This window comes from Nothoprocta perdicaria, unplaced genomic scaffold (genome assembly GCF_003342845.1).
Source record: "Nothoprocta perdicaria isolate Ctin4 unplaced genomic scaffold, notPer1 scaffold_35, whole genome shotgun sequence".
Classification (NCBI taxonomy): Eukaryota; Metazoa; Chordata; class Aves; order Tinamiformes; family Tinamidae; genus Nothoprocta; species Nothoprocta perdicaria.
In genome coordinates, this window is record NW_020455588.1 from 2,063,074 (window position 1) to 2,085,030 (window position 21,957).

The 21,957-nt window shown below is 36.7% G+C and overlaps 1 protein-coding gene across 1 annotated transcript in view; it reads left to right on the forward strand.

Moving 5' to 3' along the window:
* Window positions 1-21,957, forward strand: part of CAST (calpastatin) — a 56,317-nt gene that overhangs the window by 33,410 nt on the left and 950 nt on the right. The window contains exons 6-29 of the mRNA XM_026044097.1: window positions 1,217-1,297; window positions 1,435-1,551; window positions 3,318-3,425; window positions 3,918-4,019; window positions 4,625-4,705; window positions 4,843-4,896; window positions 5,455-5,550; window positions 5,727-5,822; window positions 6,554-6,652; window positions 7,535-7,618; window positions 8,446-8,493; window positions 10,552-10,656; window positions 10,967-11,068; window positions 12,210-12,311; window positions 13,338-13,421; window positions 14,145-14,192; window positions 14,368-14,457; window positions 14,928-15,026; window positions 16,232-16,333; window positions 17,611-17,703; window positions 18,462-18,521; window positions 18,905-18,994; window positions 20,176-20,252; window positions 21,142-21,208. Coding sequence (XP_025899882.1) covers window positions 1,217-1,297; window positions 1,435-1,551; window positions 3,318-3,425; window positions 3,918-4,019; window positions 4,625-4,705; window positions 4,843-4,896; window positions 5,455-5,550; window positions 5,727-5,822; window positions 6,554-6,652; window positions 7,535-7,618; window positions 8,446-8,493; window positions 10,552-10,656; window positions 10,967-11,068; window positions 12,210-12,311; window positions 13,338-13,421; window positions 14,145-14,192; window positions 14,368-14,457; window positions 14,928-15,026; window positions 16,232-16,333; window positions 17,611-17,703; window positions 18,462-18,521; window positions 18,905-18,994; window positions 20,176-20,252; window positions 21,142-21,199 — 2,076 coding nt within the window. The 3' untranslated portion in view covers window positions 21,200-21,208. The remainder of the gene's footprint in view (window positions 1-1,216; window positions 1,298-1,434; window positions 1,552-3,317; window positions 3,426-3,917; window positions 4,020-4,624; window positions 4,706-4,842; window positions 4,897-5,454; window positions 5,551-5,726; window positions 5,823-6,553; window positions 6,653-7,534; window positions 7,619-8,445; window positions 8,494-10,551; window positions 10,657-10,966; window positions 11,069-12,209; window positions 12,312-13,337; window positions 13,422-14,144; window positions 14,193-14,367; window positions 14,458-14,927; window positions 15,027-16,231; window positions 16,334-17,610; window positions 17,704-18,461; window positions 18,522-18,904; window positions 18,995-20,175; window positions 20,253-21,141; window positions 21,209-21,957) is intronic.

A 21,957-nucleotide genomic window follows, 5' to 3' on the forward strand; every position in this document is an offset into this window, starting at 1 on the left:
CGTGGATGGAGATGCACACAGCTGTGTGCGGAAGAGCCGCCCGCACGAGCTGCTCCGTGGATGGAGATGCACACAGCTGTGTGCGGAAGAGCCCGCGAGCTGGTGGCGTGGGGACAGGCAGGGGGAGCCCAGCCAGGGAGCCTCAGTGCTTTGCAGCTCCTTAATAAGTCAGATGTACAGCCAGCTCCTGTGCCACTTACTGAGCTTAAGCACGTGTAGGAAGAAGCAGGGGGAGGGAAGAGTTCTTAAATTTTTTCTGGATAGTTATCTGAGACATGATGTAGAATCTGCCCAGGTATCAATTGCAGGCTCTGGGTCTTTCCTCTGTCACTTGCTATCATGCACTTTTTTTCCTTATTTGTCAGGAACTCAAACTGACTGATATATTTTAAGGAATATTGAAGCTCTTTTCCCCCTGCTTTTTACCACTTTTTTCCTTACTTACACTCACAGAAAACAGAAAAACTTATCAGGAGCTTTTAAAGAGGAAAGAAATCATCTTAAGTGAAAGCAAGCAACCTCCTTTCCCCAGCAAACAAAAAACCTCTCCAAATGCAAAGCATGCAAGCAAGGGAGGAGGTAGGGAGCCATGGCACAAAAGTAGAAGTTTGATTGCCATTTCACTTTTGACTGGCTAAAAACATAATATAAAATACCATTAAGGATAAGTGTCTAGTAGAAAGTGCTGCATGCAGGTTTTTCCTCCTCACATTGTTTCTAGGCATGGCTGTGTGTGTGCCAGCTTCTCTAGATAAATGTGAACTGTGACTTCACTTCTCCTGTGAATATAGTTTGAAAGATAAATTATTACTGCCTTCTCTAAAACTGCATGTGTGTGTCAGGGAGGGAGGGGTTTGCATAGCTGGCTAAAAATAAAGTAATATAAGCGCTCCTTAAAAGACCCTCTCATTTTCAAAGCACAGCTGCAGTGATACAACCTTGACTTTCACCTTTTCTGTTAAACCTGTGTAGATAAATACCCAAAGGATTGTCCACTTCAGAGTGTGTACTCTAGGCAGGAAGTGCACCTTCCTTTTTGTGTCCTGAGTTTACTTAGTTTCCCTAGATGACAGGGAATATTATTTCCCATCTGATGATTTACTGGAAGTCAGACACTTTATTTGTAGATATATTTGAACTATTCTAGATCCTATTCTAGTGCAGTGAGTGGTGGTAAGGATAAATGATCTCTTTTTTTTTTTTTTTTTAATGACAGCCAACAGACTCTCAAGCTAAACAGACAACAGACTCTCAAACTAAACAGCCAACTGAAGGGAAGCAAAAAGAAATCAGTGATGTAAGGTTTTTTTTTTTTTTTTTTTTTCCCCCCTCTGGGAGTTTCCTGTGTTATTTTTCTTATTTCTCTCTTTTGTTAAAAACAAATAAACAATAGACCCAGAAATACCTAGTAGCAATATGTGTATCTCTCTGCAGGGAAAAGAACTAATTGGACCTTCTGTGACAACAGCTTCTAAAACCAATAATGCAGGAAAAGAAACTACAAGTCAAACTGAACAGCCCTCCCAACCAACCTCCATAGAAATAGCAAAGGTATAGTAAAAGTAGCAATTTGTTTTTTATTACTTACATTGTTAAGGAATACATAACTTAAGGGGAGGGAAATCTAAAACAAGTTTCTCTTATGCTGGATGTTGTAAAACCAGCTTGGGCCAGAGAAATCACAATGTAGAAAAACTGTGAAACTGTGCTGTTTTTAAAGGTGTGTATACCATGCACCTCCTTTCCTTCCATGCTGCTCCAAAATTTCAGGCTTTAGAAACTTTAGAGTTTGCCTACTATAAAAAACATGCCGATGTTTTTTTTACCATTTCCTGCTTACTTGTGATGGTATTAATAATTATTAACAACAGTAAGCATCAGCTGTAGATAAAGCTGCACAGCCAGTTGATGCAGGTACTTTGCAGTAACTAGAATCATAGAATCTTTATGACTGGAAAAGATCTTCAAGATTATGGAGTCCAGTCATAAGATCATTGGATACAGGTTGCTGATCCTGATGTGCATCCACCTTTTGTCTTCATCACACATCCTTTTTTTTTAATTAACTCTTCTGGCTCTTAGCCAAACAAATCACATTAGGATTCTTACTTTAGTTATAGGCTTGCTTAAGCCTCTAACATGTATTGCGTGTTTGGGGATGCTCTGCCATTCATACAAACTTTTTTCCAATTTCCTTGCAAATAGTTGGGTATAGCTGACTCTTTGCAGTTTTTCCTTTGCCATTTTAACTACTGTAAGGTGAACAGATAGGATTTTTTTTAAATTATTTTTATTTATCTGTTTTTATCTGTTTTTAATTGTTATGAGCACTGCTGTAGTTGAACTGTGGGATGTTTGGGTGATGTATTGTAATCACAATGTCTCCTCTGAATGTGGAAAGCCACATCATCTAGCAGCTTGCAGTGGGCAGTCCATCTTCCCTGACTGCCAGACTCTGAACAAAACTGGGAAGAGAAAGGTTAGAGAAAGGGGTAAGGAGGGGATAATTTCAGAGGAGTGTGCAGGATAAAAAGCTGGTGGAAAAACATGTAGCAGAGTTCCAGTCTGGACCTTTAGACATCTGATCTGTGTGTGTCTGAGTAACGAGGCCACAGGGGATGGAGGACTTGTGCAGTCCTACTACAACTCTCATCTTCTTATCAGCAAATGAGAATGTCAGTAATGTTGAAAGAAATCTGCATTGTTTGGTGCTCCTAGCATGCACTTGACTCTCTGAAGCAATAGTCAGTCTATCTGAGCTGTATCTGTTGTTCATATTAATGGTGTATTGAGAACTTTGAACTAATTCAGATGTGAATGAAAGCTTTCTAAAGAGGCTCAGAAAGGGCCCCATAATCCTTTTGCACTACAGATTTCTTTTACTGTCCAAATAAAAGAAAGAGGTAAAGTTGTCAAAACTGTGTGCTGCTTTTTCACAGCAGAATCATGCTGGAAGCAGAACGTATCTACATATTATTTCCTGTAAGTGGTGAGCTCGCTCTGCCCAAGCTCCTGGAAGCTCTGCAGGTTTATTATCCTATTTCTGAGTCCAAAGACATATAGACATGCAGCCTCCAAGTTGGACTTTTCATCTTAGGCTTGATATTACCAAGCAAATTGTGGCTACCCAGCTTTCCGACCACTCAGCCAGTAGGTAGAACTCACCTTTATCTGCTCTGGTGGAAGCATAGGTGAACAGAAACAGCTTACACCTACCTGACTGGAACATCTCCATTTTATTTAGTTCTGTTTCAAGATTTTTTGACATAAGATCATCCAATAAAGTTGTCTCATACTTTTTTCTCTTTTTTCTCCAGGCTAAGTCTGAAAATAAGTCTGTATCAGGTGCTACAGCTGTTGCAACTGCACCAGCACCAACTGCACCTGCAAGTGTGGCTACTACAGCTGTTGAGTCGAGCACTGAGGTAAATATAGCCCCAGAAAAACTCTTCCCTTGTGAAAATGCCTGTCTGCAGCACTTCAGTTTTGTCCATTTGACCCTTTAAAGAAACTAAAGTGGCAATTGTTGAAGTATTCCTGTACAGTAGTTATGTATGGTGGTACTAGTTATGTACGGTGGTGAAGGAAATACCTGTGGGAATACCTAACGGAATATGGGCATGCCACTCATGTTTTATTTACTTAGGACTTGCTTAGGCTCACTTTTTACAGCATCTAGTAATGCTGTCAACAAAAAGCTGATTAGATTTCATTTTCAATTATGTGTCTGTAAACATAGGTTAATAATTTTGTTAATGACGTTGAGGAAGAAGTTTTAGAGCAAGTCTGGCTGAAAACAGTGGAACAAGCTTTTGGTTTTCTTTTCCTGGAGTTCTCTACAAACTCCCCACATGACTCAGGTCTTGATTTTCTTTGCACAGAATAACAATTTCTGTAACCCTTTGCTTATTTTGTAGCCTGCTATGGATGAGTCTGCACTGGACAGCCTAATAGATACTCTAGGTGGACCTGAGGAAGATGCACCTGCTGGTCCAGTTTACACTGGTCCAGAGCTTACGGTATTTTATATCTGTATATATTTTTTTCTTCTATTTAGTAGATTCATCTCTGAAATATATGTAGAATTCCTCACTATTACATTGATTCAGTGACTGTCACTTTGGTTTGTCAATAAGTAAAATAGGATTCAAATAATTGAATTTTAACATTGTTATTGTTTGTAGTAATACAGAAATGATTATATATTGACGTAGCAATAGTGACATGTCAAAGTTAACTGTTCTTTCCGCTGTCTTGTTAGCATGATTGTAAATCTAACAGATTTACAAAAAGTAAAAACCTCCACCCATTGCAAAAACTTGAGAATTTATAAATATTTAAAATTCAATCTATATTCTCTATCAAATTCAATCTAAATCCATGACCTGAGACATTGCAATCACTTAAATGACTGCAAAAGGAAGCTGCCTGTGGCGATGCGGAGTTTTGCTAGATGTTGAAGCTAGTTGAAGTGCATGATACTGTCTGCAGGACTGGCCCTGTGACCTACCCAGTCCTTGTGCTTTCTTCCAGATGTGTTACTGTAGACAGCTCTACATTAGAAACAATAAGCTGTTCCATAAATGAAAGTATAAAAATAGTAATCTCTGCATTATTTTCATAGGAAGATATTTCTAAAAAATACTTAGAAGAACTGGGTAAGCGGGAAGGTAGTCTTCCTCCAGACTATGTTAAATTGTTGAAGGTAAGTGAGGTGAACAGAACAATTATTTGTGCATGTTTTCTTCTTGTCTTTGTATATTGTGGCCTTTTTGTTTGTTTGTTTTGTTTCCTTTGTGCCATTCACCATAAAGCTAAATCCTAAATTAATTCCTCTTTTAGAGCAAAGTGGACAGCAAGGATGGAGTTCCACCAAAAAAAGATGAACCTTCTGAGGTAAGGGTGAAAATAAATCATTCTTAGCATTGCATTCCTGAGAAAATTTAAAAGTATTCTGCCATCAAAATTTCCAGAAAGTGAGAGGGGCCCCTGGACCTCACAGATGAAATGAATACTATTAAAAATAGTAGAGTTTAGCACTTTTTTAATAAAGAAATGGAAATTTCCAGGTCACTGACTGAAGCTGAAACCTTTCAATCGAATGCTTCTTGATATTTTATGCATAAAAAGCGTAAAGTAGGAAATAGTAGCTATGCTAGGAGTAGCTTGGTAACATCTCTAGCAAAGTCTACCAGAATTTCTTTGATTAACAAGATTGTTCTGTAAGCCAGTTTAATTTCACTGTTTTAAAATTTAACATAGAAAAAATGCACCAGCAAATGAGAGGGGAATTTGTTTGTTTGTTTGTTTGTTGATTGTGACACCTCAGAATTGCAACAGCAACATGTGCTTATGTGAGCAGGCATGGAGCATGCTCAGATTTTAAACTAACTTTTGACTGCATTGAGTTTTGAATTTTAGGAAACGTAACTTAGTTTGTAATTTCTTGCTCAGAAACCAATGACAGATGATGAGCTTGCAGATGCCCTTTCATCTGATTTTACCTGTAGCACTGCTTCTACTGAAGAAAAGAAGGAAACAGTGACAGAGGTACTGATATTGTGTACATAACTTTATTGCTTAAAATATTGCCATTGTTATCTTTATATGTAACTTTCAAGGTATCTTGACATTTTTTTTCTTTTTTCCTCTCTTTATTTATTTCTTTTTTGCAAACTTCCATGTAATTGTATCTCTCATTTTGTCATGTGGCCTGTTTATAAAAGAAGCCAAGCAAGGAAGGAGAGATCGTTCAAGCAGTAGCAGCAAGTTCTGTCAAAAGCTCTGCTCCTCCAAAGGAGAAGAAAACAAAATCAAAAGAGGTATGGATAAGTCTGTCTCTGCCATTAATTTCTAATTAAAATTCACTGGTTGTAGAGGCATTTCACATTTTGCAGAGGCATTAGTATGTGGGCCAGATCTTGTGAAGACACCCTGCATACTTATTTTTAGTTGAAAATCCTGTTTATCACAGGCAGTAGTGGAATAGTAGGAAATGCACTTTCTTAGGCTCTTCCAAGGACATTCTACATCTTAAAAATCAGGCCTTAATGGGTCAAATCATTCTGCTTCTGTATTCTTCTTCAGGATAACTCATATAGAGCTTTTTTTTTTTTTTTTTTTTNTTTTTTTTTTTTTTTTTTTCTCTCTCTCTCTCTTCTCCCCTATATGAGACTCTTAAAAGAGACTCTTAAAACATGGATATCATTTAGTTTTCTTGTGTTTTAGAGATCTTTTTTTCTGGAGACAAAACAAGCTTGTACCTTTTAGTTTTACCAGCTCAAAGGACATGGCGATTATAGTGTGCCATATTTTTCTTTCTGATTTTTCCCTTTCTTTAAGAGGAGACTTATTTTGAGTCTGTAGTGGTTTAGTCACAGAATTTTCAATATGCTGCAGTCTGATGTTCAGAAAATCAGGGGAAGTCAGGCAGAAATGACCCATATGGTATTGGCTGTTTGTATGAGCATCATGTACAGCACGAAAGACATATGAGATAAAGCCTGTGTCATTTTATGGAAATAAGCTAATTTACCTGTTTTCTTAAATACAGGAAATCAAGGATGATGCAATGGAAGCTCTTCTTGATACTCTTGGTGAACCCGAACCGGAACCTGAAGAAGATCTCAGCACTATTGTAGAGGTGTCAGAGGTATACATTTTCTTTATTTGCTTTTAAAGATTTTTTTGTAACCCCCTCATGGAGTTATGGTGTCTTTCTGATTACATATCATGCAAACATGTAACACAATTTTTAAAGAAGTTATTTGGATACCAAAGTCCTAAGAAATGTCCCAGCCTAATGTGATTAAGAAAATCAAGAAATTAATAACCAAGAGCTTGCAGTTAGGATAGAAGATAGTCATCTGTTCTTGAGAAGTTATGCATGCATATGTATATATACTTTTCTTCATGTTTGTTTCAGTTCCTCTGTTTTTCTCCAAGTATTTGGGCACAGATTGTAACAGGCTTTTCTTTTGTAGATTTACTGTTGGTTTTCTTTGAAGAAACTTTTTATTTTCTGGTGGAAGTTTTCTTTGTTCTACCAATTTGCATTATTTTTCTTATTTTGGCTCTGGTCATTCTCTCTGTCACCTTAAACAGTAACCCTATCTTTGCATGATAAATTTTGGATTTTTAATTAAATTTTGTTTGACTTTGTAACCCTGCCTGTTTCAGTTCTTTTGAGTAGCTCTGGTAGACCAAAGATTCAGCATTATAGCTTATATAGTCAAAGTGGTGATTTAAGCCAAGGAAATCTCACTCCAAACAGTGTCTGCAGTAGTTTAGAATTTAAAATAATAGTCTTATTTAGAGGTTGTATTGATTGTTAATCAAAGATTATTTTTAGGAGATAAATTTGATATTAATAAATTGAGAAATCTGAGGGTTTATATATATATAAATATATATAAATGATACTAGTACTTCTTCAAATTAGAAGGCAGAATAGGCAGAATAATCTTGATAGTAAAGTTGCATGTGTTTTAAAACCTTCCTGTGAATTTCTCTAAGTGAATATTTCTATCTTTAGGTAAAAGCAAAAGAGAAGAAAGAAGAAAAGCAAGGAGAGCGTGATGATACAATACCCCCAGAACACAGGTTAAAACCAGAGTTGGTAAGTTTTCATCTTTCTATTGCCTTGTACATAGGGGACTTTCTCCTTCACCCTTTCTGGTCACTAATGGGGGATATATGTGTGGGAAAATATTCAGTAATATTATTCAGTCTGCAGCTTTTCCCCGTTGGTGATTTTTGTATCTATGGGTTTCTTCCCTTCCTTTGAGGGCGTAATTTGATTTATCAGATGTCCTCAGCAAATGTCAAAATTTCCCAGCTCCCATGTTCTTTTCTTGGGCATCCTTTTGGCATCTAGCCTTGAAATACTGTCACTTGACATGATGCGGATTTTTTCAACATGAACCAAAATAAACTGTTTTCAGTGCCATCCTGTTTGTTTTTCAGAAGCAAAAGATTTTGTCATGATTATTCTTATTGCTCTTAACAAAGATGCTATATAACTGACCTTGCTGGAACTGGATGTTAACATTTTGTTTTGAGTGGAGCAGTTCTACCTCTCTCTGAGATTTCAAGACTACCTTACTACGGATCTGGGATTTGACCCTGTTTTAGTCCATATGCAAAAGTTTATCTTTTGCACTCAAGGCCTGCTTTCCTACTGGACTAATTTCTGATGTATATCAATACTGTATTTTGCCAGAAGAAAATACAGTAATGAACAGTGTTTTCAGACTCTGGGCACATTTTGTACCCTGCTGGCATTTGAGTTGTTTTCTTGCCCACTTTGCAAGCCCCGTAGGGATTATCTCTGTAGGGGTAGGTGCCCCTGTTACTGTGTCACTTAGATTATTGGGCTGGCGACTGCAGAGCATAAACCTTCTTAGATGAAAAGATATCAACAGTATTTATATTTTTCACTTCTAGGATAAAGATGGAAAACCTATATTACCAAAACCTGAAGAAATACCTAAGGTTAGAAAACTGACAGTATTATAAAAGTATGACTAGACACCCTGTTTTCTATCCCTCTGTCATCACTTCTGTCTTTACGATTATGTAAGTCTCTTCGTGTTCTTATGTGTTTACTTCTTTGCATGAAGCCCAATGCTCTCAAGTGTAGCTTGTTGCTGAAATTCACTGATGGTGATTAAAGAGGAGGAGAAAAGAAACTATTTGGACTTTGTGGAGTTACAGGAAAGGCTGTTAATGTAATTAAGTTATTGTAAGGTTCCCTGTACAAGTCTGCTGAAACTGTCTAGGGAAAGAGAGAAATGAGACAAGGAAATCTTCAGTTTTCTTGACCATTTCCTCTAATCATCAGATGATAAGGAACACAACTGAAAGGAGGAAGAAGCTCCTGTGGATCTTTTTCTAATCTCAGAGAACCACTAGAACTTTGCAAGAAGTATCCCTGGCATGGCCCAGAAAGTGCAAAGTCTGTTGAAAGAGAGAGTTATAAAGGTTAATTAAAGATAAACAGGAAGAAAGCAAAAATTAGGAAAAAAAAAACAAAAAGAAACCCCACACTGAAGAGATAAAATATTTCCAAAGTGAAGCCTTTCAATATGAGGAGTGCTATCAAAATACTTGGAAAAGTACTGGAAAAGTACAAGTAATCTGTGTTCTTCTGAAACAAGCATGAAGGTCAGTCCAAATCTGAAAAAGAAATGTCATCTGTATTATTCAAATTTAAAATATGGAGAAATGCAAAGACAATGATAAAAGACTTTAGGTCTTTAAACATTTGTGTCTGTCAGATCTTAGACATTTAATCATCCGAATGGATGATGGGTGAGCAACTTCACAGAAGAACACCTTCCAAACATAGCATAAGAGAAATAAAAAGAGAGAGCAGTTATGCTCTGAAGGAACCAGGTATTGATGTTTAAATAGTAAGCCCTCTAGTTTGACAGGGACAGTTGACAGGGAGGCAGAGACACAAAATATATATGTAAAACTTAGGTATATAAAAATCCTCTAGAAGATGAACATAGCATGAGAGGGCTGATTCTTAATTTGTGTCACGTCAAATCCAAAATCAAAATGGGAGCTGAGCTCTGAGTTGAGACCTTGAACGGAAAGAATTAACCTATTAGCAGGAGAATAAATATTGCCATGCTTTTCTATCCAGTATCAAACTGAGACATAAATGTCATTGATTATTTGTTCTGTAAGTGAAACACAGGGGTATTTTAAATATACAGAAGCATTTTTTTTCTGAACTAGCTTCTCTATTTACAATTTAGGGAAGGCAATGTTAAGGAAGATGTGTTTGTCAAAAGCAGCAGGATGAGGTTATGTTACTAGTTGAAAACCTTCAGTGCCTTCTTTCTGATCCCTGGTGAATAAAAATTCATCCTTCATCCTTATGATTTCCTCTAGACCTTATATTCTTTTAGCCTTCCATTACACATACTTTTAAGTATGTGCAGTGGAATTACTTTTGTGAATAAAGTTGTTAAGCTCAAGTGTTCTTAAGTGTTCTTTCTGTTGTTTATTTTATTTATTTATTTTTTTTAGTGGTTTAATGAACTACTCAGTAGCCATGAAAAGTGGAGCTTCATGTGAGACTTCTTATAGATACTTAGGGACCTTGACAGATTGTGGAGGAGAAGTGATAAGAGACTCTTTTTAGGAATGACATTTTACATAACAGGAATTTAACCAAGTAGGCTGTGCATTGCAAGTAAAGTAAATCCCTCCTACAAAAGACTTCTACATGGAGATGTAGACATTGGTTTGAAGGAGCCTAGGAGCATCAGCCATTTTATATGCCATTTCCTGCAACATTCACAGTAAAAGCCCTTGAATGGCAGCAGGCACTGCACAAGCTAAACAGCATGCTTTTTCCTGACTTTGCACGCTGTGAAATTCATTCAGTCTTGCCTATAAAAATGAAAGATTATTTCTGCAGAAGCTACAACAATTTGTCTACCTCTGAAAAGTTAAAGGATAATCCTTGGGAAGAAAAAAAAATAATTAAAAAAAAAAACTGAGTCACCCCTACTACATATGTCACTTTTTTTACAGGCTTTGAGTGAATCTGATCTTGCTGACGAATTTTCAAAGGACTTTGCCTGCCCTGTGCAGCCTGCAGTACATGCCAAGCCATCGAAGGCCAGCACCGTGCCTGAGGTAAGCCTCTTCCCTTTGGTAACAATGTTGGTCCTGGTGACTTTGCTGAGGCTACATAATACTGCTGCTGCTTCACGAAAAGTATTTTCTTCTTTTATTCTATTTTTTGTGGGTTTGTTTTGTTTGCTGTCAGTGAAATACGCACTATTTCAGATATCGCTTTTGTTGAAAGCTCTGGTGTAATATTAAATTGAAGGACTTTTAGCTTTAAATTGACGTTTTCTTTTTCTTGTTTCTTCTTTGTTATTCAACAGTTGCATTGTGGTTATTAGCACAGTCAATAAAACTCAGTGCACTTATTTTATTTCAGAAGCCTTCAGCTCCTGTGCCTGCAAAAACTGCTAAGGATGAAGTGGTTCCTCGCGCCGCAGCTTGCACAGTCCAGGCTTCAGCTCCATCAAAGGTTTCTTCAGTGAGTCGTAGGCCGTCTCATCTGGTCCTAGAGGAAAACCTAGTGCTTTTTTAATGCAATGATGTAGCATATTTTCAAAGAGCTTATTTAAGTAACGGGTGATTTTCCTCTTCAGAGTTAATTAGATGTCTGTAACACACTGGCACTTCTTGCAGTAAGGTGACAAAGGTTATACTGACTTGATGCTCGACATTTCATATATTTTCCATATAGCTAAGCAAATAGAAGTGGTTTGTTGACTTATTTGTTTGTGCTCTCCATTGCACGAGCTACCTATCGAACGACATGTGAAGTACATTTATTATATGTCCCAAGAATTACTGGGAATTTGTTCCTCAGAGGTTTTTGAATGAAGCCAATGTTTCAAAGAGAACTGGGTACCTGAAGTCATGTCTTCCTTACTGGCCTCAGACATAATAGGAAAACATCTTGTTGCAGAACCTGATTGTTAAAGAATTGAGTGAAGTTAGTGTAATTAAACCAATCTGTATCAGTTTGTGATAGGAAGGAGTAAATAAAGAAAATCAGAACACCATCAAATTGCTTACCTGATAGAATGAGGATAAGTCCAAAATATATTTTTTAGTCTAAGCTACTGTCTTGTCATTTAAGATGTGGGCCACAGTTGAAATTTTGGAGCCAGCTGACCAGACCGGCTCCCCAGTTGGGTGACCTCTTCAGATTCCTATGGCTTAATTCTGAAACCTGGCAATTCCCAGCAAAGGCTGAGTGCTTTCCAAATAGCAAGGAAGTCAAATACAAACTGAACAGGGAATTCCTTTATTCTTTTTAATAGAGGAAGTCAGACTGGCAATCATCATGATTTTTTTCTAGATACTAGACTTTTTCTAGACTTTAATGCTTTAAAAGAGATGCTGTTTGCAAACTCAATAAATGCTGCAATACAAGACAAATTCTGCAGAATGGAGCCGTTGTCTCTCAGATTTCCCTTAGACCTTGAACTGAGCAGATGCCAAACATATGAAGACAGCTGGGGAGAGAGACATTACAGTTTTTTTTCTTCTCAATATTTGCTTTTATTTAATGTGTGCCTGCAGGTGTGTCTGTATGAGCATGTTGCTTCAGCTGCAGCTGAATTCCCAACTGAAGGTTCTGTTTGACTGTTTCAATATTCTTACAGGTTGGTCATGAGGCAGATGAAGCGTTAGAAGCCTTGTCTAAGAGTCTTGGAAAGAAGGAGCCTGATCCAGAAGAGAAGAAACCTGCTGTGGATAAAGTCAAGGTAGCAAAAAACTCAGAATTCAAGACAATACCTTCTCGATGTGGTTGTGTTCAGGGCTGTTTTATTTGCTCTGACGAAAGAATTTAGAGGTTTTTTTCACTATTTTAAAACAAAATGTACATGTGAACCAATTGTTCTGCTTAGAAAGTACTTGTAGAGTTTGCATTTTCTTGATCGTTTTTCACATTGTAATACATATTCTCCCTCTAGTGTCTGAAAATTGCATCTGCTTACTGTCTTAATGCTGAGGCAAAGCAGAACTAAAATGCAGATTAGAAATAGTACACAGCTTAGCCCTTTTTTTTAAAAAAAGAAATCAACCTTATGATGAGTTGCTTAAATTAGGACTAGTATATGGAAATATTTATTTTATTTTTTTTTCAATGGCAGTATAATTTTAAGACAGAGCATATCTTAAAATATCTTTATTCTGTGTTATGGGATACCGTTCATACTCTGAATGCTTCCTTTTGCAACCCCAGACCGTGGGTCAGATGATATCAAATGCAGTGAAAAACAGAGGACCGCTCTCCTGGTGTACTGATACTCTGTCAGTAGAAAGTGTCCAAAATTCACTTTCCTACATTTTTTTTAAATTGTCCTCTTCCAATGAGGTTTGTATGGGGTTATTCCTTTATGAATCTGGCCACCAATTTCTCTATTCAGCCTTTAGTTGCACGCAGTCCAGATAGCTGTTGTATTTCAAACCAAGGAAAGAATGAAGGCTCAGAGGTACAGTGCTATTTTGTTACTGGTCTGTATTTGCCTATTTACTTAACTCCATGGATTTTTTCTGAGAAAACTAGAGTTAATCCTGACTTATACAGAAAGAAACAGGCAGAGAAAAAAACAGAAGACATCCACTTCTCAAGGGGGTTCTTTTAATTTGCTTGAGATTTTCATTTGGCAGTTAGACTGAATTTAAAAGGCAATTAGAATCAGTAGACTGAAGACATTCAAAACTTGCTCACATCCGTTCCTGTTGGAGTATGCTAATTTTTTTGTTGATTTTTTTTCCCCTCTTAGGAGAAAACCAAACAGGAAGACCGCAAAAAACTGGGTGAAGATGAAGAAACAATTCCTCCAGACTATAGATCAAGAGAAGCCAAAGTAATTAATGTGCTGCATTAGGCTGGCTTGTTTGCTTGCTTTTGTTCTTCAGTATAGATGGATGAAGCTGAGGCTCCATTTTGTTATTGAATATTCTTGCTTACTTCAGACATTTTTATACTGTTAAAAAAATTGTTTATAGTTCCCAAGTATCTGACACCTTTCATTAGGTACCGGTATCTACCCATAAATAATTTTGATTAAGATTAGCGCACTGGGAGTCTTTCATTAGCTTTCTGTGTTTAAGAAAAATTAAGACAATTGCTTAGGACATTGTAATTGCTTATACCTGCTCTAAAACACATCGGCTTGGTATTTTTATAGGCATTACCACATGACTTATTTGGCACAACCATGTGGCTTAGGTCTACCCAGATTCACACAACGCCTACCACAGCTGCCCCTCTGAGAGGATGCAGCCTTTCTGCTCTCAGCATCTAGGAATATTGATATAAAGGTGGAAGTTGGGAATTTATATACAAAACGTGCCATTTCTGTGGAAGTTGAAACACTAAGTAGAGGAGCTTGGAATCCTACATTTGGGATTGCTTTTCATCACTCAGCTATATTTTTAAAGCACAGGACCTGAATTTGTGCATGACAATTTGCATAACAGCAGTAAATGCTGAAGGTGTAGTTCTCATGCTATGAATTCTCTCAGAATACTTGTATTTGTGTGGTTGTTTAAGGACTTTTTAACATGAAGGGCTTTGTCTTCTGTAGGATAAAGATGGCAAACCACTCTTGCCAAAACCCGAAGAAAAATCTCAGGTAAATAAGTAGATATCCATATAACTGTTTTATCAGTAAATTACTTAATTAGATAAGGTTTCCCAATCTCTACTTTAAAAATAGAGATATACCATAGAATTCTTGTCTTGTGACTGAACGAATACTCTTAACAGGTAAAAAGGATTAATTTCTTTTTTTTTTTATTCAATTATAGCCTATGAGTGAAAAAGATCTTGTAGAGGGTTTGACAAAAGGATTTTCCTGTTCTCCAGCCCCTTCTGCACCATTACCAACACCAACAAAGGTGAGTACACTTGATTTTGATCTACTGTTTAATTTTCACGTTGTTTCAATGACGTGACTTTTTTTTTCCTGCTTTCATTGGAGATGGGGGTGGGAAGATAAGTTCCTTGTCCTATTTTTTTTTAACCATTTGCTTGTATTAGCGATGCGTAATAGTCAGGATTTTGTGTTATTTAGGAATATAGACAAGCTTAGAGAAATCGTAGCACCTCCTACATCATGTCTTTCCACTTGACTTCAACTAAGCTGGGGTTTGACCCATTGGCTGAGACAGAAAATTGCACATGAATCAATTGAGATACTCAGTAATTGTGCAGTGCATCTCAGGAATGATTTTATCTGAGCTGCAAAGAAAAATAATCTCCCAGAAATAAACTTTAAGGCCTTTTTTATGTTTCATCTTCATGGGATTTCATAGTTGTTTCTTCTCTTTGTGCTCTTTTCTACCAACAATGTTGTGTCCTGTTTCAGAAAAACAAGAAGGGTAAAAAATCTGCAGGTTCCTCTGAAGTTGTCTCTGCTGCTACAGTTTCTTCAGTGCACTCGGCAGCTCCTCCAGCTTCTACCTCTGTAAGCAACGTTTTCTTTTGGTCTTCATCTCTCTGACTTGAGTAGGAAATAAAGGGAAATGGGAAATGATCAGACTGGTTTTATTAGTAGTGTGTGTTGTAATTTTAAGTCGTTTACCGTTAATACAGACCGTTGAGAGGGGGAAAAAGCTTTCTCAGAAGAAGAGTTTGAGAGTCTATGGCCATTTCATCTTGATGTTCAGCTGAATATTAAGACTGCTTCATGTGTTTGTCTGAATATCGCTTACTGGTGTGTTTCAGCCTGCTTTGGAAAACCTGGGGCAAGTGCCCATCTCTACGTAGTTTCATTCCTCCGCAATTACAGAGGGCATGAGTGGATTTGTGTGTTTCATCTCTGAAATGACTTTGTATCTACCTGCAAATGTTTTCATTTTCAGGCAGGTTGGCCTATAGTCAAACCAGGCCATTCTTTTTGTGGTCAGCTGGTGATAGCATTTCAAGTAATGCTAGCATAGGGTGTTGGTGGGTCATCTTTGACAGCCTATGAAAGAATGAGTTCAAGGTTGACCATGGGAAAGGCAGCTTCATGACCTCCTTTGTAATATCAGGAGGGCTGTCCTCAATTTCAATTGAGACATTGGCGTTGCAGGCGCCTTGCTTTCTTGATTTGTACGATGAGAGCTCCCTCTGGTGTTTTCAACCTAATTAGAGAAGTGAATCTAAGGAAATCCTACTACCTGTTTCATTCATTCTCCTTTTTTTTTTTTTTTTTCCTCTCTAAGAATTGTTTAGGTAAAATTTACAGCAGAGGCAGAAGACCATACGTATTGAAGATAATTTTTTTTTAATTCAGTTTTCATTCAATTAAACTTTTTACATTTAAAATCATTTAAAAATTTTAATTTCAAACTTTAATATAAAAATTTGAATTCAGACTGACACAGTCATCTCGTAGAACTGTTTCGTTGTATCAATTTGACTTATGTGTCAAAGGCATGTAACAAAGGCATTAAAATTAACTCTGAAATCCTTTCTTTAAATTATATGTTCTCTAGATTTAAATGGCCTGTAAATTTCTTCCACCTATTATCAGTGCTGTGCAATTACTAGCAATTACTAAAGTAGACTTGATTGTTCACTGTTTGCTGAAGTTAACAGTTCATTAGTCAGTATTTATTCTAGACTGATGAACTACATTATTTTTACACCTGATTTACTTTTGCAAATATGTTTATACCCTGCTAGGGAGGAAAAGAGATGGATGAAGCCTTAGATCTGCTGTCTGATTCCTTGGGACAAAGAGAACCTGATCCCGATGAGAACAAACCCATTGTGGATAAAGTAAAGGTAATAAAGATGTTCTGAAATTTGTGCTGGCTTTGTGAACTGAGATAGTTACTTTATTTGTAAGGATTTTTATTTTTTAAAGTAGTTTCTCACAGTGTACCACAATATTTCTCATAGAAGTACGTGGCAGCAAATTTTCAGATGCAGGACTAAGATCACTAGAAAAAAAGACAACTAATTATTTTACCTTATTATTTACCTTATGTAGCTATATTAATCAATTTTCTGGTTAATTCTGAGAACTGTAAACATAGAAGAGTCTGAAAACTTGTCAGTGCTTTTTTACTCCTCTGCATACAGTCTTAAATCAACTGGACTCTGAGTTTTATGAATAATTAATATATCTCAGACCTTGTGAGACCTGTGATGGAAATGTTGGGAGAAATTTGCAGTAATTTGACATCAGTTTTTTTACTGTCATTATTTTAAATAATTTTCAGGTTGCTTCCAATGTTTCTAAAATGAATTTTATGGTCTTTTTATCAAGCTTAGTTGAATTTTATAGCCTTAGAAAATTCAAGTTTATCAAGAGATGTGTTAATTCAGTTCTGTTCTTTCACTTGTTCATTCCTTTTTTTTTTTTTTTTTNTTTTTTTTTTTTTTTTTTTTTTTTTTTTGATTTTAATCTTTCTCCTTATGTAAATGCCTTAATTTAATCATCCCATTAAGCATGAGGGCTGACTGGAGCAATAATGTGTGCTTAGCTGAAAAATGTGGAAAACTTCTACTAAACTCAAATTACGAAGAAAATCAGATGCATCTGTGCATGGTAGTGGTAATACACTGTATAGCGGAGTGCAGTGAATTTAATTTGTACCACAGACAGGCACAATCCCAGCTAAGACATCGTAAGAACATGCAGTTTGTTAAGCTGCTGCAGTGCATGGGTGAGGTTCATCATGGGAGCACAGAGTAAGGTTTTTCAGTCGTGTCACTGGAAAGCAGAACTGCCAGTTGACGTAACATGTCTTGTTACTTTGTGCTGTTGTTGTATGTGCAGCTGTATATGCTGTATATGTACAACTAGCGTATTAAATGCGTGCAGCCGTTGACAACCAGCCATTTGGTTGTCACTTTTAGTTTAGCAATTTAATGCGCTCTTCCTGGCAGAGTGGTTACTTGCAGTAAATCTGAAATCCTAGTTGCTGAAAAGGTTGCTGTCCTCATGTTCGTTTCAGCTAATTTGTCAAACATGGATATCACACATAACAGAGAAAAGCAACCTGTAACTATTGCAGTTGCTTAGTAGTATCTTAAAGCTGTTGAAATACTTTCAGGAAAAGGCTAAATCTGAGCACAGAGACAAACTAGGAGAAAGAGAGGATACTATCCCACCAGACGCTCGGAAACTTCTGGAGTCGGGCGAACAAGTAAGCCAAAGCTTTGGTTTTTTTTTGTTTAGCACTCTGATCGCAGTTCTAGAAGTTTGTACATAGGAGCCAATCTTGCTGTTCCTATAATTCACAGGAGAACAGTGTTGCTAAGTAAATATTTATATATTAGAGTTGAGCGTGTATATTTAGAACAGTTCTTCAGGTAACTGTATATGTTTGATTTAGGCAAAGAGAAAAAGGACAAAAAGCAACAGATCTAGATTTGGGCTCTTTCTTTCTTCTCAAATGGGTAGTCTGAACAAGTAAGCACTTTGAAGCAATCAAACGCAGTCAGCAGAAGCTGGAGATAGAACAGCAGATGTTCCAGTTAGGCAGAGTGGTGTAGGTGCTCAGGAAACGCAGGTAAACAAGCAAGGAGACCCGCTTCAAAAGTCTGGTGTTATGGTAAACAGGACATTTTGCACACTGTGGATAGAGATGCTTGTTCAAAATAGCTCTACATACATGAAGCACTTAGAGCCATGCACTGGCATTCACTGTAATGAGTCACTGATAGTCCCTTAATCTTGTCCCTCATGAAATTATGAAACTAAGGCATGAAACTATTTTTTCAGTAGAAATATGATTATCAGGAGAGATCAATGGCTTTGAGATAGTCACATAGTAAATAGAAATAAATTAGTTCAGAAACTAATTAGTTCAGGTTGTATGTTTGCTTTCTTTCTTTTCTTCTGTAAATTCCCAATGTAATCTGACCAGCTCAAAAAGAGGGTAAAATCTTTCTTCTTTTCAAGGATAAACCAGGAAAGCCAGGAAAACCAGCAAAGGATGGTGGGAAATCCAAGGAAAAAAAGGTAAAGCCCATTATATTCTTGTGCTGTATTTGTTCCATCCTGTGGACTCAAGTCCTGATTTACTGCAAATTCTCATGAATATTACTGAATGCAGTGGGTAACCCTGGCAGTGTGGACAGTAAAAAATTTTCTTAAGACTAATGCTTCATAATAAGTATGGGTTTTGTGAATAACACATTATAATCCAAGTATTCAGATCCAGTATTCAAAACTTCCATACATTGGAAACATCAAATAGACACTTTTGTTTTAACGTATTTGTAGAACTATGGGATATTTTATTAAGAAAAGGATAATTAAACCAGATTTAAATACCTGAAAAAAAATAATTGGCTGTCAGGAAGCAGTGCATATTGTCTGACTAAGAATCACAATTATTGCAGAAGCCTTCAGATGACTCTGCAGCCATTGATGCTCTATCGGGTGACTTTGATACCTGTGCAAAGGCTCCTGCCACACCACAGCACTCAAAGGTAGGACATTTTCTGCCATCTTCCAAAATATAATGTATACATATTTATTTACTCATTTATTCACTAGTCCACGAATGTTCTTTACATTTCTTTACAATTTATATTAAAGATGGCCTCTTTGGAAGGTACTGGCAAGATATAATGGTTGTCTTAGTGAGAGGTTGAATTTTCTTCTTAGTTATTAAATATTTGGGGAGAGGGAGGTTTGAGGTATTTGGGGTCTTCTGGAAAGATAAGACAGGCTGGATGTGAATTGAGTAGGGAATTCTGTCAGAAAACAAGAAGAAGAAAAACCTTGAAACTACAGTTTGAATCGGCTGCATTTCCCAGGAGGAAATTATTCCGTCCCTAAATAGCTCTCCTGTCCACTGCAGAACAGTACAAATTGGCATTTTCATACCTGGAACAATATTGCTCTAGTACTTTCCAGTCAGTAGCAACTCAGGCCTTTTCTTGATATCTTTTATTCATAAGCAATAAGGTTACTGCAAATGCTGAATGGTTCCTACATGAAAATGTTTGGAAACTTTAAAAAGCTACTTTAGTTCTGATTCACATTCACCCACACAGTGCAATCTGTTGATCTCCTCCTCCAAAACATTCTTTCTTCTTTGCCTGAGGAAGAGTTGTTTGGTGTGTTTCTGTATATTTTTTTGTAAATTTCCAATGAATCTCCTGGTAATTGCTGGTTTTCTGGCATATTTTAATCAGTACTTTCTCAATCCCATGCCCAGCAACATATGGTAGCTTCTTATACCAAAGCAAAGCTCTAATTCTTCATCTTTCGTGTTGGGGGAGATACCCATCTGCTGTAAGCAATGGCACCCACAGATGACTTGCACAGCGAGTGCTAAGACTACTCATTTGAAACGTCATCTTTAAATACAGCATAGGGCAATTTATTTGGTTGTGACTTTAGGAGCAAAATCTTCTGGTGCAGTATTACTGCTTTGCACTGGATACAAAATCTGCCCAAATATATCAAGTGTATTATTTTCATTTGCTTTCTGGTACCTTGAGCTCCCTCGCATTAAAGGAGGCTCAAGGTTCTAGCTTCCTTTGGATTAAGGAAATCATTACATGTGCAATTGAACTCTCCCACCTTAAAATGCACATCAGAAATCATTAGTTACAGCAAGTCTCTGATCTATTTGTAACTGTAATTATTTTGTTCCTTGGAGTGTAGAACAAAAGCGGAAAAAACACCAGCGCTAAGCCAAGCGCGAAGGAGGAAAGAAAGCCCAAAGATCCTAAAAAGGTAGGTTCACTTTACCAGAGGGCAAGTCAGGGTTCTTTATCTCAACTTTTATCAGAATTTAATTTTTAAAATGAATAAAAGCCTATACATTATTCATAAATAGCTATGCAGGATGAATCTAGTAGAAAAGGAAGGTGGATAACTTCTATTAAAAAAAATACTTTTAAAAATGTGCTTGCCTTTTTCCTTTCTGATCAGAAATGGATTTTGGTAAAAATGGATTTGTGAAGAAACTTCTCCCATCAAGTTGTTCTCTAGCTATCCAGAGACAGATATCTGAATCAATGGGTAACATATCTGTGCTAGAAATTGTGTTAAGTTATTAGAGGGTAGAATCTCTCTATATACACACATAGATATATAAATTCAAATTTTTATATATATACACACACATATATACATTCTATTTATAAAAATATATATATTTACATATGTATTTACATATATTTATGTGTGTAAAGTTGCTGCCCATTGCTTTTGTGTAACAACAGAGCGGTTACAGGGCTTTGGAGATAAAATTAGGAGATCTTTAACTCCTGTTCAGAAGGACACGTGGCTTTTCTAGTATTATTTTTCTTTTTTTTTTCAGTTGTAATTTAGTTCTGAGTGGCAATTGTGGATTGGAGTTACAGCATAAGATAGATGATGTAAGAATTAGGATATGAGGAGATCAGCCACAGCTTTTAAATAAAACAAGCAATGAAGGAAAAATGAAGATAAATATAAATGAAAACTTGGAAATACTCTTGCTGAATTATCAGTATTTTTCTCAGGGCCATGACATTTATGTTTGAACTTTGACCTCCTCTGAGTATCTATCAATTTCTTTATTCCAACTTTTAGTCAGAAACTATGAACTAAGCTATGTCATGTATCCTTTTCTCTTTAGGCAAGGGAACAGTCCTCCGGCAGCAAATCTGAGAAGCAGAAAACAAGCTAAACGTTAACATTACCGGGTGAGAGTTCTTGTCTATTCTCTGAACTACTATAAAGAGATTTTATCTAAGTGTGTTTAAGGTTAAGTCCTCACTAAAACACAGATGGCTCATGGTTAGAGAAAATACTTGGGATGATTTTAAACTTCATTTTGGAGAATCCTAAGCAGAAAGAGGCTTTCTAGTTCTCTTTTTGTCCCCACAGTCATTAAAGAGTTGCTTCCTTTGGCTAAATCTCCATCACTGCATGTAACTTTAAATATTCCAAAGGTGTGACAGTCCGAATGTTTCCTCGGTAAGATGTTTTTATGCAGAGTAAATCAGACCAAGCTTATCCCAACTGATTATTTTTGTCTGTGCGACAGTGACCTCATCTCATTACTTCTCTGCCAGGCAGTGTCCAGTTTTGGAGCAGTGTCTGGGACAGATATTTAAAACGAAAGACACACAGATACAGCTAAGCTGATGGGAATAGCAGGTTTTAGTATTCTGATTTTGGATTAAATACAGTGCTGTTCTATACATTTGTTGCACTATTACTGTATATATCTTTATTTTTAGCTTGATCTCATGGTTAATGCAAGCATAGGTAATAACAGCCTCACATACTCACCACTTCCTGGAAGTCATAGCAAACTGTACAAACTGTGTATTACTGCAGTATCACCTTTGATGGAGCCTTAATAACTTTTGATATTACCACTTCTGGGATTTCTTTCTCTCCTTGAATGTATTTCTGATGATTCTTCTCACATCTATTTGGTATTTTT